Genomic DNA, 16,224 nt, shown 5'->3' with positions numbered 1-16,224 from the left:
TAAAGCTGTATGTTATCAGCAGCGACTGGCTTGTGGCTGCATTGTCTCGTATCGATGTGAAGTGTAGCAGCAGTGCAGCACACTTGAATGGGATGTGAGGAGCACTTTAGCAATATAAAAAAGGATAAAAACTATTCAACGCCAGACGTGACCTTGGCATTGGTTTTGCCAGCCCGTTTCTCTCTCTTTCTCTTCCGCACTTCTCCGCACTCCTTTCTACAGAGAACGTGTGAGAACGTGAGGAGTATTGCAATTTGCAGTGCGGCGTCTGGCTTGATGCATAGGGGAATATCGGTTGATATAGATAGACTGCAATTGCGATAAATGTCGTTACGTATTTTCCTATACTGAATCAGTATTCTCTCCTTTTTTTCTCCCAAAACAGGAAACGACCTTGAACTACAAATACATAACGGAAACGTACTCATAACAGTTAGGTAACTATCTGCCTGTTCAGCTACGCACTTGTTTTAAACTCAGCTGATTTGACCCTTTTGTTGATTTTTTTCTTCCAACAGGAAACTTTTTCCCGACTCGGTACAAGCCAGTTATTGATAGATCGACGTCGTCGTCGTCGTTAACAGTTCCGGTGCTAGGACGCAGCACCAACAAAATTCTCACTTTATTTTCATAAGTATCACAACAATGTCGCTGAAGTGCGATGAAAAATTTGATAAGCAACAAATGCGAAGATTGCGTGTTATCTAATCGTTGTGGGTTGCAAGATGTTTATTAAGTGATCTACTTGTTATCATCTAGCATGGTAAGTTACTTTTTTTTCTCATTATAATTGTTATGTAACTTTTCGCTTGGAAGTTTTCCTGCAATTGTTTGATAGTCTATAGTTTCCGTTAGGCTAAAGAGAAATAAATATTCGATCTGTACATTCAAATGTATCTTGAATTCACAGCGAGAGAGTTTAAAAATTGATAAAATTTACAAAAAGTTTATTGAACAAAGACAATGTAAACAATAATTGAACCGAAAAAAATATAGAAAACCAAAAGACTAAATTCATAATACAGACTCCTTTCGTTTTTGGCAACTTTCGATTTTGGCAAAATCCGAGTTTTGAACAAGTGCCAAAATCGAACGGTTTTTAGAAAAAGTATTACCTTATAGTTTTCCCTATAACAGGACCAATACAATATAGACAAGCACCATAAATATGTTTTAACGTTCTTACAACATAAACAAAAATTTGAAAAAAAAATTAAAAAGTACTCAAAAATGAAAAAACAATGAAAATTTCATTTATTTAAAAAAAAGTTTAAAAATGATTGAAAAACTAAAAAAAATATAAAGAATGTCAAAAATAGCAAATATGACAAAAAAAAACTAAAATTATAAACAAAACAAGAAAAGTGCTAAATACATCAAAAACATGAAAATGACAAAAAAAATGCAATGTTAAAAAAATAATAACAAAAATGAACAGAATGACAAAAATGACAAAAATGACAAAAATGACAGAAATGACAAAAATGACAAAAAACACAAAAATGACAAAAATGACAAAAATGACAAAAATGACGTAAATGACGTAAATGACAAAAATGACAAAAATGACAAAAATGACAAAAATGACGAAAATAACAAAAATGACAAAAATGACAAAAATGACAAAAATAACAAAAATGACAAAAATGACAAAAAATGACAAAAATGACAAAAATTACAAAAATGACAAAAATGACAAAAATGACAAAAATGACAAAAATGACAAAAATGACAAAAATGACAAAAATGACAAAAATGACAAAAATGACAAAAATGACAAAAATGACAAAAATGACAAAAAATGACAAAAATGACAAAAATGACAAAAATGACAAAAATGACAAAAATGACAAAAATGACAAAAATGACAAAAATGACAAAAATGACAAAAATGACAAAAATGACAAAAATGACAAAAATGACAAAAATGACAAAAATAACAAAAATGACAAAATTTACAAAACTGACAAAAATAACAAAAATCACAAAAATGACAAAAATGACAAAAATAACAAAAATGACAAAATTGACAAAACTGACAAAAATGACAAAAATTACAAAAATGACAAAAATGACAAAAATGACAAAAATGACAAAATTTACAAAAATGACAAAATCACTAAAATGACAAAAATCACAAAAATGACAAAAATGACAAAAATCACAAAAATGACAAAAATGACAAAAATTACAAAAATAACCAAAATGATCAAAATGATCAAAATGACTTAAATGACAAATAAAAAAATTACAAAAGTTTATTTTTGTCACATGTCACAAAAATGACAAAAACCGCAAAAATTTAAAAAATTATAAACATGACAAAAATGACAAAAATGACAAAAATGACAAAAATGACAAAAATTACAAAAATGACAAAAATGATAAAAAAAGTTAAAAATGACAAAAATTACAAAAATTACAAAAATGATCAAAATGACAAAAAAAAAAACAAAAATGACAAAAATTTCAAGAATGACAAAAATGACAAAAATGACAAAAATGACAAAAATGACAAAAATGACAAAAATAACAAAAATGATAAAAATGACAAAAATGATAAAAATGACAAAAATGACAAAAATGACAAAAATGACAAAAATGACAAAAATGACAAAAATGACAAAAATGACAAAAATGACAAAAATGACAAAAATGACAAAAATGACAAAAATGACAAAAATGACAAAAATGACAAAAATGACAAAAATGACAAAAATGACAAAAATGACAAAAATGACAAAAATGACAAAAATGACAAAAATGACAAAAATGACAAAAATGACAAAAATGACAAAAATGACAAAAATGACAAAAATGACAAAAATGACAAAAACGACAAAAACGACAAAAATGACAAAAATGACAAAAATGACAAAAATGACAAAAATGACGAAAATGGCAAAAATGACAAAAATGACAAAAATGACAAAAACGATAAAAATGACAAAAATTACAAAAATGACAAAAATGACAAAAAGTTAAAAATGACAAAAATGGCAAAAATGACAAAATCGATAAAAATGACAAAAATAACAAAAAATGACAAAAAAATGACGAAAAGACTAAAATTACAAAAATTATAAAAATGACAAAAATGACAATAATGACAATAATGACAATAATGACAATAATGACAATAATGACAATAATGACAAAAATTACAAAAATGACAAAAATTACAAAAATTACAATAATGACAAAAATAACCAAAATGATAAAAATGACGAAAATAACAAAAATGACAGAAATGACAAAAACGACTAAAATGACAAAAATGACAAAAATTTAAAAAAGGACAAAAATGAAAAAAAAATGACAAAAATGACAAAAATGACAAAAATGACAAAAGTGACAAAAATGACAAAAATGACAAAAATGACAAAATTTACAAAAATGACAAAATCACAAAAATGACAAAAATCACTAAAATGACAAAAATCACAAAAATGACAAAAATTACAAAAATTACAAAAATTACAAAAATAACAAAAATTACAAAAATAACCAAAATGATCAAAATGATCAAAATGACTTAAATGACAAATACAAAAATTACAAAAGTTTATTTTTGTCACTTGTCACAAAAATCACAAAAACCGCAAAAATTTAAAAAATTATAAACATGACAAAAATGACAAAAATGACAAAAATGACAAAACTGACAAAAATGACAAAAATTACAAAAATGACAAAAATGACAAAAATGACAAAAATGACAAAAATGACAAAAATGACAAAAATAACAAAAATGACATAAATGACAAAAATGACAAAAAAGACAAAAACGACAATCATGATTCAGACAAAATGACAAAAATGACAAAAATGACAAAAATGACAAAAATGACAAACAATACAAAAATGACAAAAATGACAAAAATGACAAAAATGCCAATAATGACAAAAATGACAAAAATGACAAAAATGACAAAAATGACAAAAATGACAAAACTGACAAAAATGATAAAAATTATAAAAATGACAAAAATGACAAAAATGACAAAAATTACAAAAATGACAAAAATGACAAAAATTACAAAAATTACAAAAATTACAAAAATTACAAAAATTACAAAAATAACAAAAATGACATAAATGACAAAAATGCCAAAAATGACAAAAATGACAAAAATGATAAAAAAGTTAAAAATGACAAAAATGACAAAAATTACAAAAATGATCAAAATGACAAAAATAACAAAAATGACAAAAATTTCAAGAAAGATAAAAATGACAAAAATGACAAAAATGACAAAAAAGACAAAAACGACAATCATGATTCAGACAAAATGACAAAAATGACAAAAATGACAAAAATGACAAAAATGACAAAAATGTCAAAAATAACAAAAATGACAGAAATGACAAAAATGACAAAAATGACAAAAATGGCAAAAATGACAAAAATGACAAAAAAGACAAAAATGACAAAAATGACAAAAATGACAAAAATGACAAAAATGACAAAAATGACAAAAATGACAAAAATGACAAAAATGACAAAAATGACAAAGATGACAAAAATGACAAAAATGATAAAAATGACAAAAATGACAAAAATGACAAAAATGACTAAAATGACAAAAATGGCAAAAATGACAAAAAAAAAAATGACTAAAATGACTAAAATGACAAAAATGACAAAAGGACAAAAATGACACAAATGACAAAAAATACAAAAATGGCAAAAATTATAAAAATTACAAAAATGACAAAAATGACAAAAATGACAAAAATGACAAAAATGACAAAATGACAAAAATGACAAAATGATAAAAATGGAAAAAAAGACAAAAATGACAAAAATGACAAAAAAAAACTAAATAGACAAAAATGACAAAATGACAAAAATGACCAAAATAACAAAAATGATGAAAATGACAAAATTGACTAAAATGGCAAAAATGATAAAAAGGTCAAAAATGACAAAAATAAAAAAAAAAAAGAAAAATATGAAAACAAGAATAAAAATGATAAAAATGATAAAAATGACAAAAATGACAAACATGACAAAAATGCCAGAAATGACAAAAATTACAAAAATGACAAAAATGACCACAATGTCAAAAATGAAAGGAATGATAGGAATGACAAAATGACTAAAATGATAAAAATTACAATAATTACAAAAATGACAAAAATTACAAAAAATACAAAAATTAAATTTTTTTCAAAAATTACAAAATGAACAAAATGACAAAAATGTCAAAATTTACAAAAATGGCAAAAATGACAAAAATGACCAAAACGACAAAAATGAAAAAAATTTACAAAAATGACAAAAGTGGCAAAAATGACAAAAATGACAAAAATCACAAAAATGACAAACATGACAAAAATGAAAAAAAATGACAAAAATGACAAAATAAAAAAAAGCAATATTTTTTTTGTTTTTGAAAAATGGTGGGGAACCGTGGGCCACCAAATCCAATTTGACCAAATAACATGCAAAGAGCTGACCCAAAACTGTAATTTCATATTTTATTTTGTTATTTTCAAGTAATTTCAGATGATGAAATTATTAAGAGAATTGTGTATGACCGAAAAGTTTCGAAAACCTGGCTCGCGAACGTTTTGGCAAATTCCTTATATAGAATGGACAAAATATGTTTCATAACTCGTCATTTAGCATAAGAAAACTTTACAGATAAAAAAACTTATTTTAAGTTCCGAATGTGTATAAAAACATAAAAATATAGGTGGTCCAAGATACCCTACAAAATGTGGCCCACGATTCCCCACAAGCTATATTTTGCAAAATGGTTGCGTTTGTGTAACTTATTAATGTTTCATCGAAAATTCCTTTTCCACGTAAAAGAACGGGACAAAACTAAGATCATAGCGACTGTTTTCATAAATCTGTCTAATTCTGTAAACGATACAGAATTCTAATTGTGAACAAAAATTGCGCATTTCCTACTACAGTCAACTCAAATTTCCTATGCACCATTTATGTCGTACCTAGTAAGTGTTTCCCACGCAAAAAACTTTCGAGGTACGAATACTTTGTTGGGTAGGTAGTTAAATTGAATGAACAATAAAGCAAACAATTTAAAACACTATCACAATGTTCTGTCTAGTCATTGGATTTTTTTTCGAAGCAATTTGAGGCAATAAAGATAAAATATAGGTTACTGCGAACCTAATCAAAATTTTCGGTTCCAATCACTGATTGTCCCAATCTGTAGGAGGGATACTTGGTCGGAATACTTCTAAACTGCACTCTGGTATCAGGTTCTTAAGTTAGGTTCAGTACCGAATTTGCAAAATTTCTTCAGTAGAAATTACCGAATTTTCGGTAAAAAAAATAGTTGTTCGGTAAAATTACCGAACTTTCGGTAAAATTATTTCAAAATTCGGTAATGAAAACGAAACCGTTTTCGGTGATATCCTTGTACTGTAAGACATTTTTTTATTGAGTTTAGGGCAATTTGATTCGATCCCGACCAATTGTCCCCGCTTTATGATTGAATTTGTTGTCCACATGATTGATATAATCGCGCCCTGATAAGTGAGGAAGCAGCGAGCGAGAGAGTAAACAATTCAAGTTGTTCAAACTTTTATCAAACACGCCGGCGGCCGGCAAAAGGCTGTTGTGCGCTCTTAGTTCATATTCCTATTCCAGCTCTACTCCACCACCATGCATGGTTCCAGCCGGACAGAAGAAGATGAGCAAATGCTGGTGGTGTGTGTGCTGCAGACCCAAAAATAGTCGTCCGTCTGTCTTATCGCCCTCGCTCGCTGTGCCGCTTGCAATTTCTTATTTGAGACAAAAACAAATAAAGAACACAACCATCAGCAAGCAAGACGGACCAGCACATTACCTGAGACGGCTGCACCATCTGCCAGTCACAACAGTCCGTCCGGAGGGTTTGTCCAGAACGGACACGGTTAGCGCTAGCTGAAGGGCATCATCATGATTCAGGCGTACATCGCGCTAGGAGTCCTAGCCATCTGTCTATTCTTCAAATGGTCCTGCAGCTACTGGCGGCGGACTGCAAACATCGATGGGCCACAACCACTGCCAATTTTTGGAAATTTTCTTGAGGCCATTATAAGCAAAAAACATTACGGAGAAATTTTCGAGGATATCTACCGGTGTGTATACTTTTGTTGATTCATCTTGAAGTAGCTATTAATGAAAAACTGTCCATTTTTTCCAGATCCTATCCGACGGCCTCATGGGTGGGCGTGTATGAACTGTTCAACAAACCGGCCGTCCTGGTTCGGGATCTGGAGCTGGTGAAAGACGTCCTGGTGAGCAGCTTTCAGCACTTCAACGCCAACAGTTTTCGGGTGGATGCCAAGAATGATCCGCTCATGGCACGGAATCCCTTCACCCAGGTCGAGGACCGCTGGAAGGAACTGCGGGCACAAATTGTGCCCATCTTTGTGGCCTCCAAGGTGCGGGCCACCTTTCCAATCATGAAAAGCGTAGCAGAAAACTTCTTCAACTACGTCTCGAAAACGCGCCCGCATTCACCTGACTTCGAAGCGCAAGAGGTAAACCCTAATTAAAAACCGTCTTATCATTGAGTGAAAATTGATACAATTCTCACTCTCACCTCACCCTTAGATCTGTGCCAAGTACACCCTGGACGTGGTGTCGAGCTGTGCCTTCGGGATCGATGCCGAGTCGTTTACCAGTCCGGAACCGAAGTTCCGGCAGATGACCAACCAGCTGTTCGATGCCAACTCGACCGTCACCTGGATTCGGACGTTTCTGGCGCTGTTTGCGCCGCAGGTCGCCTCCTGGCTGAAGCTATCGTAAGTACCTAACCTACCACCATCTAACTTAAATATTGGTAGGTTTTCTCGTCTCGAACGATAACTATGCTGAAGCCGGCAAGATAACAGGAGATAGTAGGTTGTTGTTGCAAAAAGTTGCATATCTATCTTTTGATTGCAGAGCGTGAAATTAGTTCATAGTGGCTCACTCACAGATGGGTACCCAGGATTAGGAGAGGAAACCCAATTTGTATCCAACTCAGATATTTTGATATTGAACTATCATATCGAATTTAAAAAAATGTACTAAACGTTAGCCAATTATATCACGGTGAACGTGGCGAAATAGGCTCCAGTATGCGCAAATATCGAGCTCCATCGGTCGACCGCTGGATTTTCTATCGTTACTCCATATCTCGCATGTGTTCTTTGACCACTATTGATCTCTCTGTTGTTTCTCTATCACCACTCACCGACTCGGGATTTTAGATGAGCGCATATGGACTAAACGTAAAAATAGCTCAAATTATAACAAAAATCCATTCCTTTGTTCAAAGATTTCTAACAGTTGAGTTGCCGCCAAACACACGGCCTACTAATCTAGTGAAATAAAAGTAAAAGGCCTTTCATAAACTAAGAAAAACAAAACTTCTACAATCAATTTACCCGGATATCCCGATCCGTTGGACGTCAACATGTCCAATCTTCTAGCGACAGCTAAGTGTTAGAACCCCTACTGATAAGCCATCCTGAAATTTATGGAATGAATTTTATTTTCGGCATAATCAAGTGCAGGGAGACAAGAACAACGTCAACAGCACAAATTCTTAATGGTGCACTGAAAGAAAAATCATGGTATTCCAAAATGAATAAAAATGTTTAATTTTACCATACGTTAATATTGTCGATATAAATAAAGTTTCAGTTATTTTGACGACTTTCTGGTTAATTTTACCTTGCGGGGCAGAAAAAAGATGGTAAACCTTAATGAAAAAAGAGGTTTAATTATACCATGCGCAAAATTTGTTGATAAATATGAAGTTTTGGTTATTTTGACGATCTTTTGGTTAATGCTACCATGCGGGTCAAAAGAAAATGTGGTAAACCTACATAAAAAGAGGTTTAATTTTACCATGCGGAACGTTTTGTGCATTCGAATATAAAAATTTGGTTATCGTGAAAATACTGTGGTACATTTTACCATGGTTGTCAATAGCCAAAATACTTTCAATTAGATGTGTCATCTTGCACTTTGTTGTCTCCTTGCCATTGAAATGGCTTTGGATTTTAATTTATTGTTGAAACATTGGAAACAATATTGATTTTGTGCTATGTGCCGCGATCTTAAAGGTAAAGTGTTTTGGTGTGGGATATGTCACAAAAGATATCATGTTTTATTTATCCGCAGAAGGCCATTACAATCTGGAATGCAAGCAGAGTCATCAACGGCCGCTAATTTCAACAGTTTATAAAATTTTCAAGAGTAAGTAAAATTCATTAGTATTTCTGCACAATATTTAACTTTTTTTTATATTTCTAGGGCACGGGGCGATGATGATTCGAGAAGACCAAAATAAAATCTTGGGACAACCGCGGAACACCGGAAACAAAATGTCGAAGGAACCTTCATCAAGTTAGGTTTTGCCATTTAGTTCCTGAAGTGTTAATGACAAAAATATTATTTGTGAAGAAAAAATAAAAGTGATGAATAAATAAACCAGCATTTTAAAAATTTAAATGATTTCATTGAATGCATGGATAAATTACCATAGTTTTGTCTTAAATACCATGGCATAGTAAAATTGACCGTCATTCTGTCATAACGCATCATAACACGTTCACATGGTAATTTTAACTAATGTGTTGTTCAAGATAAACAAAAACGTACTCGAAAAAAAACCATCTGTTTTTATTTTTAAATTTACCCTCGGATATGGTAACGGTTACCATGATTTTTTTTTCGGTGTGGTTATGCAAATTTGAATTCGCGAAGCGAGATTAAATTTGCATGTACGTTGACCTTGGCTATTTTTTATGACTGCAAAAGTTAAAGAGGTCTGGACACAGGTTACCTTGTGATTAATGCGACTCAAAAATGCTTGTTTCATTGTTTTTTTTCGGGACTCTTCGTAAAACTGGAAATAACTGCCTCTTAAACGTTATCATTCCAAATCATAATTCACTTTTGGCTATGTATATTTTTACTTATGATTTAGTGTTAGCAGTTGAGGTTTTCTGTAAAGGTAGTTGCTCTGCTACATATTACAAAAATTGTTGCCAAGCTATCTGCTCTTGCGGGGAAAGAAGTTCGCCATGTTTCACAACAGGTACCATCAATGGTGAAAATTATCGTAAGGAATGCATCGAAATACGCCTTGTTCCGACCTACTATTGTTCTATTGTTCTGGCCTGACCTTGCTTCCGCACACAACGCTTTAGCTACTCTCAAACTACTGAAATCCTTCAAGATATGTTTTGTTGAGAAAGAGGACAGTCCGCTAAATTGTCGCAAATTTGGACATCTTCTGAGTGCGGACATGCTCCGGAACGCTGAACTTATCCTTGGCCGATAAAAACAGGTTGTCGGGGATCTGTTTGACGTCGGCCTTCACATATGTTTCGTCGTCCATGATGCAGCATTCGTCAGCATGTTGAGGTACAACTTCCTGGCACGGGTTTTTTCGGACTTGTTCTGCTTCTCATTGCGATTAGGGTCCTTTTGTACCTTGAACGTTCGAAGCCCAGTCTTAATTTTGGCCTTCTGGACAAAACTGCCGCTTCTTAGCCATATCCCGAATGGAGGCGTTCGGGTTTCGATTGGAGGCCTCAACTACGCGGTTGTGATTTTTGGTGTTGTACGGAATTCTTTTTCCTTCACTTCTGCGCTTCCGATCGGTGGTCAATCGTTCCTCGAACCGCTTAATCACTCGCGACTCCGTGGAATTAACGATTCCCAACGTTTTGGTGTCTTCATTGTCTACCGTTGATATTCGTCAATCAAGGTTTGGAGATTAACGGGAGCCTCTGCGGTTTCGTTCTCGATTCGGGCAAGTTACATGCTTCGGATGTCGGCGTAGCAATGCGATTTGAGACCGAAAATAATGAATCGGACAATCTTGACGTTCTTGAAGTAAAAATTTTCACAGGTACGATTGACCTTCCCTCTGTAGCTGATGATGTCCTCTGCGTCTGATTTGACGAGCGGTAGACATTGGTTCGCCAATTTGTTATGTCTGGACACTTCAGCAATGAATACTCAGTTTATATGACTATGTAAACTATTACTTGTTACTTTATTGAGAACCAGACTTAGACTAACTATAGACGATTGAGAGCACCTGTATCCGTGGTCCAAACATCCGATTTCTGACCAAAGCAACCGCATCCGTGCTCCATTAAATCAGCTCCAATTCAATTTATTCTTAGAACCGGTTAAGAAGTGGTTCGAAACTGATGAGATTTGGATACAGTTTGACGCAGTTCTAAACCGTTCAACAGTTAATGGAACACGAGTGGGGTCGTCGGTTTTTTTACTGGTTTGGATCTAATTTCGTTGGTCAAATTCTTGTATGAATTAGACCCCAGAATAGACCACGGATACAGGTGCTCTAATAGTCTTTATAATGCACCAATGCACGATTGCTGTGATCAAACATAAAGGAAATTCGAATATGATTGCTTTGATCTAACATAAATCGAGGCAAATTGAAAGGCAAGCCTAAACATGTTGGGTATATAATTGGAATGAGCAGATTTAAAGTAGAACTTGAGATGAAAATGAATCATAAAAAAATGAGTTAGTTTAGAGGACAGCTTCAGAACAATGACGCATCAGCTTGAAATCGGATTTGAAAGACAGTGTGTATTGTGCGTTTTGTTCGAATTTCAAGTGAGTTTCAAGTGCCTTTTAATTTCAAGCTGTCTTTTCAAGACAGCTTGAAATTGAAAGGCATGTTGAATGAACAGCCTGATTATTTTTTTAAGAATTCCAAGCAGCTTAAAATTGGAAAAAAGAGTTGAGAGGACGGCCTGAATTTATTGACAAGTATTCCAAGTCATTTGAGAGGACTGCTTGAAATTGAGAGGCAAGTTGAGAGAACTCATTATTAAGAAGAATTTAGAGAGAATTGAGAGGACAGCCTGAACTTGTGATAAGAATTTCAAGCGAATTGAGAGGAAAGCCTTATTTTATTGACGATGGTTCCAAGCGAGTTGAGAGGAAAGCTTGAACTTCAACGGTGATTTGAGAGGACAGCCTGCACATATGTATAAGAAAGAACTTCAAGCGAGTTAAGAGAACAGTTTAGAATTAAAATGCTAATTGAGAGGACTAGTTGAAATCTAAAGGTGAGTTGTGAAAACAGTATGAAATTGAAAGGACAATTAAGAGGACAAGCTGAACTTATGGATAAGAACTCCAAGCGAGTTGAATGGACAGCTTGGAATTGAAAGGCGATTTGAGAGGACAATCTGAACGTATTGATAAGAATTTCAGGTTAGTTTAGAGGACACCCTGAAGCTAATGTTAAAAATTCCAAGCAAGTTGAGAGAACAGCTTTAAATTAAATGGCGAGTTAAAAGCCTAAGTATCTTATTCTGACGTTTCGAGAGGACTGCGTGAATGAATTGTTTAAATTTCAAGTGAGTCAATAAATTGATTTTTCTTCAACAGCTTCGTCCCGAAGCATGTGGATCGGTGGTTCCGCGGGGTTATCAGCGAAGTGTTGAGGCAGCGCGAAAATGGGACGGTGAAACGCAGCGACCTGTTCCAGGCCATCTACGACAATCTGAGGCGCAACGGCGGCAAGGTGGAGATGGATGACATCGCCGGGATGTCGATCCTGTTCGCCTCGGAGGGCTTCGAAACGTCCAGCATTACCATGTGTCACTTTTTGTATGAGGTATGGGGGGATGATTTGTTTTATTGAGGAACAAAAATAATTCCATCTTTTGTTCTTTTTATCAGCTTGCCAGTAACAAACACATCCAGGACAAGGTCCTACAGGAGCTGGATACCGTTATGAAGGACACCAATGGTGAACTGACCGATGAGGTGGTTCAAAAGCTGAACTACATGGAGCGAGGAATGTACGAAACGCTTCGCTTGCATCCGGTAACGTTCACGGTGTCCCGTGTTTGTACCAAGGACTACGAGCTGCCACCCCAATACGCTAACGATCAAAAGAGAGCCATCGTCAAGAAGGGAATGACGGTTATCATTCCAACCAGTGCCATCCATTGTGATCCGGAGATCTTCCCAGATCCGTATCGGTTTGATCCGGATCGATTTTTGGAGGAGAACAAGGACAGCCGGCACCGATACGCTTACCTCGGGTTCGGCGAGGGGCCCCGAATTTGCCCGGGCATGAAGTTCGGTCTTACCCAGAGCAAGATTGGGATGGCCACGCTGCTCAATCGGTATCGTGTTGAGCTGGCACCCAAACAGGAACTACCACTGGAGTTCTCGAGAACATCTTTCCTGCGGGTGCCCAAGAAGGGTGTCTGGATTCGATTCGTCGAGCGAAAATAATCGGCCAGGCTATTGAGCCTCGGGTAAGTACCTTTTTACTTATGAAAAAAGTTAATAAAGATTTCGCTTTTCATAAAACGGGTTCGTTTGAAAAATGAAAGAACGTTGTCCAACAGTTAGAAGCGCAATTTAATTCTTCGGATTTATTCTACCTATACCAGAGGCATCACAATATTTCATAAATAACTAACAATTAGAAATAACATAAAATTGAAACCCCGAATCATCTAAGCGCGGTCAAAGGGCTTTAGAACAATAAAAACTATGACTTTACGATATCGTTTCGCCTCTCTAGCACTTCAAGAGTGGCAGCTTGGTTCAAAATTGTCAGATTCTGTTCCTTCAGTATACCGACAACGGCTTCTTCCGATTCCCTTTTTAACGTCTCGTGTAAAAGCATAGCGGAACCCAAAGGCAGCGTCAACAAAATACAGGCATCATTAACCCTGTAAAAAAAGGGAATTTTTTAAATGACTAAGTTTGTTCAAGAAAAACTAAAACACTCACCTCTTAAACAAAAGGTTAGGTTTCCGGGCATACTGCCCGAACAGAGCGAACAAATTACGGGTCATGTCGAAGTGAAATTGTGCCGCTCCACCGGTCGAAAACTTTGTGTTCATAATCATACCATCGATTAACCATTCGTCTAGCTGGACCGCCATCAGTCGGATTACGATCGAAAATACATTCGACGAAAGTTCCGCCTCTAGGCTGTGCAAATGGTTGACCAGCGTTTGGAACATCTCCGAAGCGGTGGCCGACAGCATCAGGGTTTCCTTGGTATCCAGCTGGTTCATCGAGGGCCAGATGTCGTGCCGGTAAGGCCGCGATTTGCTTTTGATGTCCTCGACCGACCGCTGCGACAGATCCTTGACCAGCGCCCGTTGCCAATGGTCCAGTTCATCGACGGTCTTATCAAACACGGAACTAATCTCGTCGGCATTGGGGCCGTAGAGGGCCGCATGCAGGTGCAGATAGTGAACGTTCTCACCCCACTCGCGGAGCACCGAATTGATGTAGTTGATAGCGTTCAGGATTTTCGTGGAGCTCACGTTGTCGGAACCAGGGCTGCTGTGCAGTTGGACCAGTCGCCGTCGGAAGTTGTCGATCAGTTCCAGTTGCAGGTCCAGAAACTGCAGCTGCTGGCCGGGTTGTGGGAGGGCGCAGTATCGTTCTTTGATGGCGTCCAAGAGCCTTGGGATAAAAAAATAACCTATATAATTTCAGTTACGATGGATTGATACTTCCGCTTATGAAAACCAGCTAAAGCGAATTGAGACTTCTACCAGTTGAGAGTTGTATTGAGAGCAAACTGAGATTTTTAAGTTGAGTCTGTCTATAAACATCTTGACTCTTAATCTTTAATATTAATATCTTAAACTTCTACCTACCGTATGAACTGATCCGCACACTTCGGTATCTTCATGTCGTCCAGATTAGCTGGATCCAGGAAGCGCCACGGATCTTCACTTTTGAGCATCGCATCCATCTTATCGGTGGTGAACCGTTCCTCGATGGCCATCCACTTGACTAGATACTTGGGTTGAATCAGCACCGTCACCGCACTAGGAAAACTACCCGGATAGCCGAGGTTCGTTTTGAGCTCCTGCTCGAAGGCTAGCACCTCGTCGATGAGGTGCGCAAACAGTGCCTCCTCCTGGCAGATGCCGTCGATGTCGTCCACCAGCTTCTCGATCACCAGCTGCACGAGACCCCGGATGAATTCCAGCTGGAATGAGCAAAAAACTTTGTTGATTAGAGTAAAATTTAAAGAATGTGTTACAGTGAGCTTACCCTAACGTTGTGATTTTGGACTCCTGCCTTAAGTGCTGCGGATTGGAAGTTTTGACCTACGAAAATGTGATTCTCTCTAGCCCAGGACAAAATCTGTGTAAAGTACCATTCGGGTTTATCCAACCGATTGGTTTGTTTGCCACCGGCAAAGTGGAACTGAAATCTTAATCGGAAGGGCTTCAGCAGCAGCTCAATCGGCGAAGTAAGGCGGGGACAGATAATCGATGGAGTAATCTTAACACTCAACAGGTTCTGATCCCCTGGAACTTTCACAACGAACAGATACTCGGCTAAAGTTGCTAATTTACTCAAATTTTCTTTGGAAGGGTTGAAAACTTCCAACGATTGATTAAGATTGGGCCATTTGATGGTTTTGAGTATTGCTTCAAATTCCTTGGAGAATTTCTCCTTCAATATATCGTGCCAATAGAAAGCTGTATTCCGGGCGAACATTATCAGGTGGGGTGCCTCGACACCGGTCAACCGGTCCAGAATACTGTTGGATAAATTTCCGCTCAGTGCCACGTATAGACTAATCGTTTTATTGTCATCTTTCCCATTTATGGACCCCGTCAGCTCCTGCCCGATGTTCTGTATATCCTGCAGGATCAAAAAGTACTCTTTCATGTTGTGCAACTTGTGCAGTTTTTTCAGATGGCCATCGATCCGTGCCATGACCTCCTGGTGCTTTTCGATTCGCTCCATCAGCTTCTCCTCGAAAGCTTCCAAATTTTCCGCAGCCTCCTCGAGTTCCGTGTGCTTCCAGGAACAGGCCTGAACGGCAGTCTTGAGCTCCGGGGCACAATTGTCCCCATCGGACAAATCCATCCGGCTCGCCAACCGCTCCAGATCACTCCGGTAGCTTTGTAGTAGTGAGGCACTTTTCTCCAGTGCCCCGAAATCCGTGCCCAGCTCCCGATTGAAGCGGGCAATCAAGCGATCCTCCACGGTCATTTTGGGGCTTGTTTTCTACAGTTGCCTGGTTTTTTTTTACGGAATTTCACTGTTTTAACAATCGAATTCAATCTGGATCGGACAAATTGGTTTGCGACGAGAAATGTAAACACATCATCACTTGCTCGCGAGCATAAAAAAATATGTTTCTAGTCGAGACACCTCGCAGCATAATTTGACGCGACATCTGGAGCTAAAATGTCGGTACTAATTTG

The 16,224-nt window shown here is 36.2% G+C and overlaps 2 protein-coding genes across 5 annotated transcripts; one reads left to right on the top strand and one right to left on the bottom strand.

Annotated features, from left to right (window-relative positions):
- Positions 1 to 245: 245 nt before the first annotated feature.
- LOC129757789 (probable cytochrome P450 308a1) lies at positions 246 to 13,339 on the top strand. 4 transcript variants are annotated; one of them, XM_055755093.1, is made up of 7 exons: positions 246 to 437; positions 519 to 763; positions 6,629 to 7,101; positions 7,167 to 7,506; positions 7,580 to 7,770; positions 12,404 to 12,632; positions 12,698 to 13,339. In XM_055755093.1, the coding sequence occupies exons 3-7, from the start codon at positions 6,920 to 6,922 to the stop codon at positions 13,259 to 13,261; spliced, it is 1,506 nt and encodes a 501-aa protein (XP_055611068.1). In that variant the 5' UTR covers positions 246 to 437; positions 519 to 763; positions 6,629 to 6,919; the 3' UTR covers positions 13,262 to 13,339. The 4 variants fall into 4 exon arrangements, with proteins under 4 accessions (XP_055611068.1, XP_055611072.1, XP_055611069.1 ...); XM_055755097.1 differs by having other exon boundaries at positions 6,593 to 7,101; XM_055755094.1 differs by lacking the exon at positions 246 to 437 and having other exon boundaries at positions 462 to 763.
- A 41-nt stretch (positions 13,340 to 13,380) lies between these two features.
- Positions 13,381 to 16,131, bottom strand: LOC129757788 (RINT1-like protein). Its single transcript, XM_055755092.1, has 4 exons — positions 15,056 to 16,131; positions 14,653 to 14,990; positions 13,769 to 14,455; positions 13,381 to 13,707 (listed from the first exon to the last, which is right to left on the bottom strand). Exons 1-4 carry the CDS (start codon positions 16,007 to 16,009, stop codon positions 13,524 to 13,526), a joined length of 2,163 nt encoding a protein of 720 aa, XP_055611067.1. The 5' UTR covers positions 16,010 to 16,131; the 3' UTR covers positions 13,381 to 13,523.
- Between the last annotated feature and the right edge of the window lie 93 nt (positions 16,132 to 16,224).

This window comes from Uranotaenia lowii, chromosome 3 (assembly GCF_029784155.1).
Source record: "Uranotaenia lowii strain MFRU-FL chromosome 3, ASM2978415v1, whole genome shotgun sequence".
NCBI classification, from domain to species: domain Eukaryota; kingdom Metazoa; phylum Arthropoda; class Insecta; order Diptera; family Culicidae; genus Uranotaenia; species Uranotaenia lowii.
Note: the sequence above shows the minus strand (reverse complement) of the source record. Positions and strands in the feature narration are given on the sequence as shown.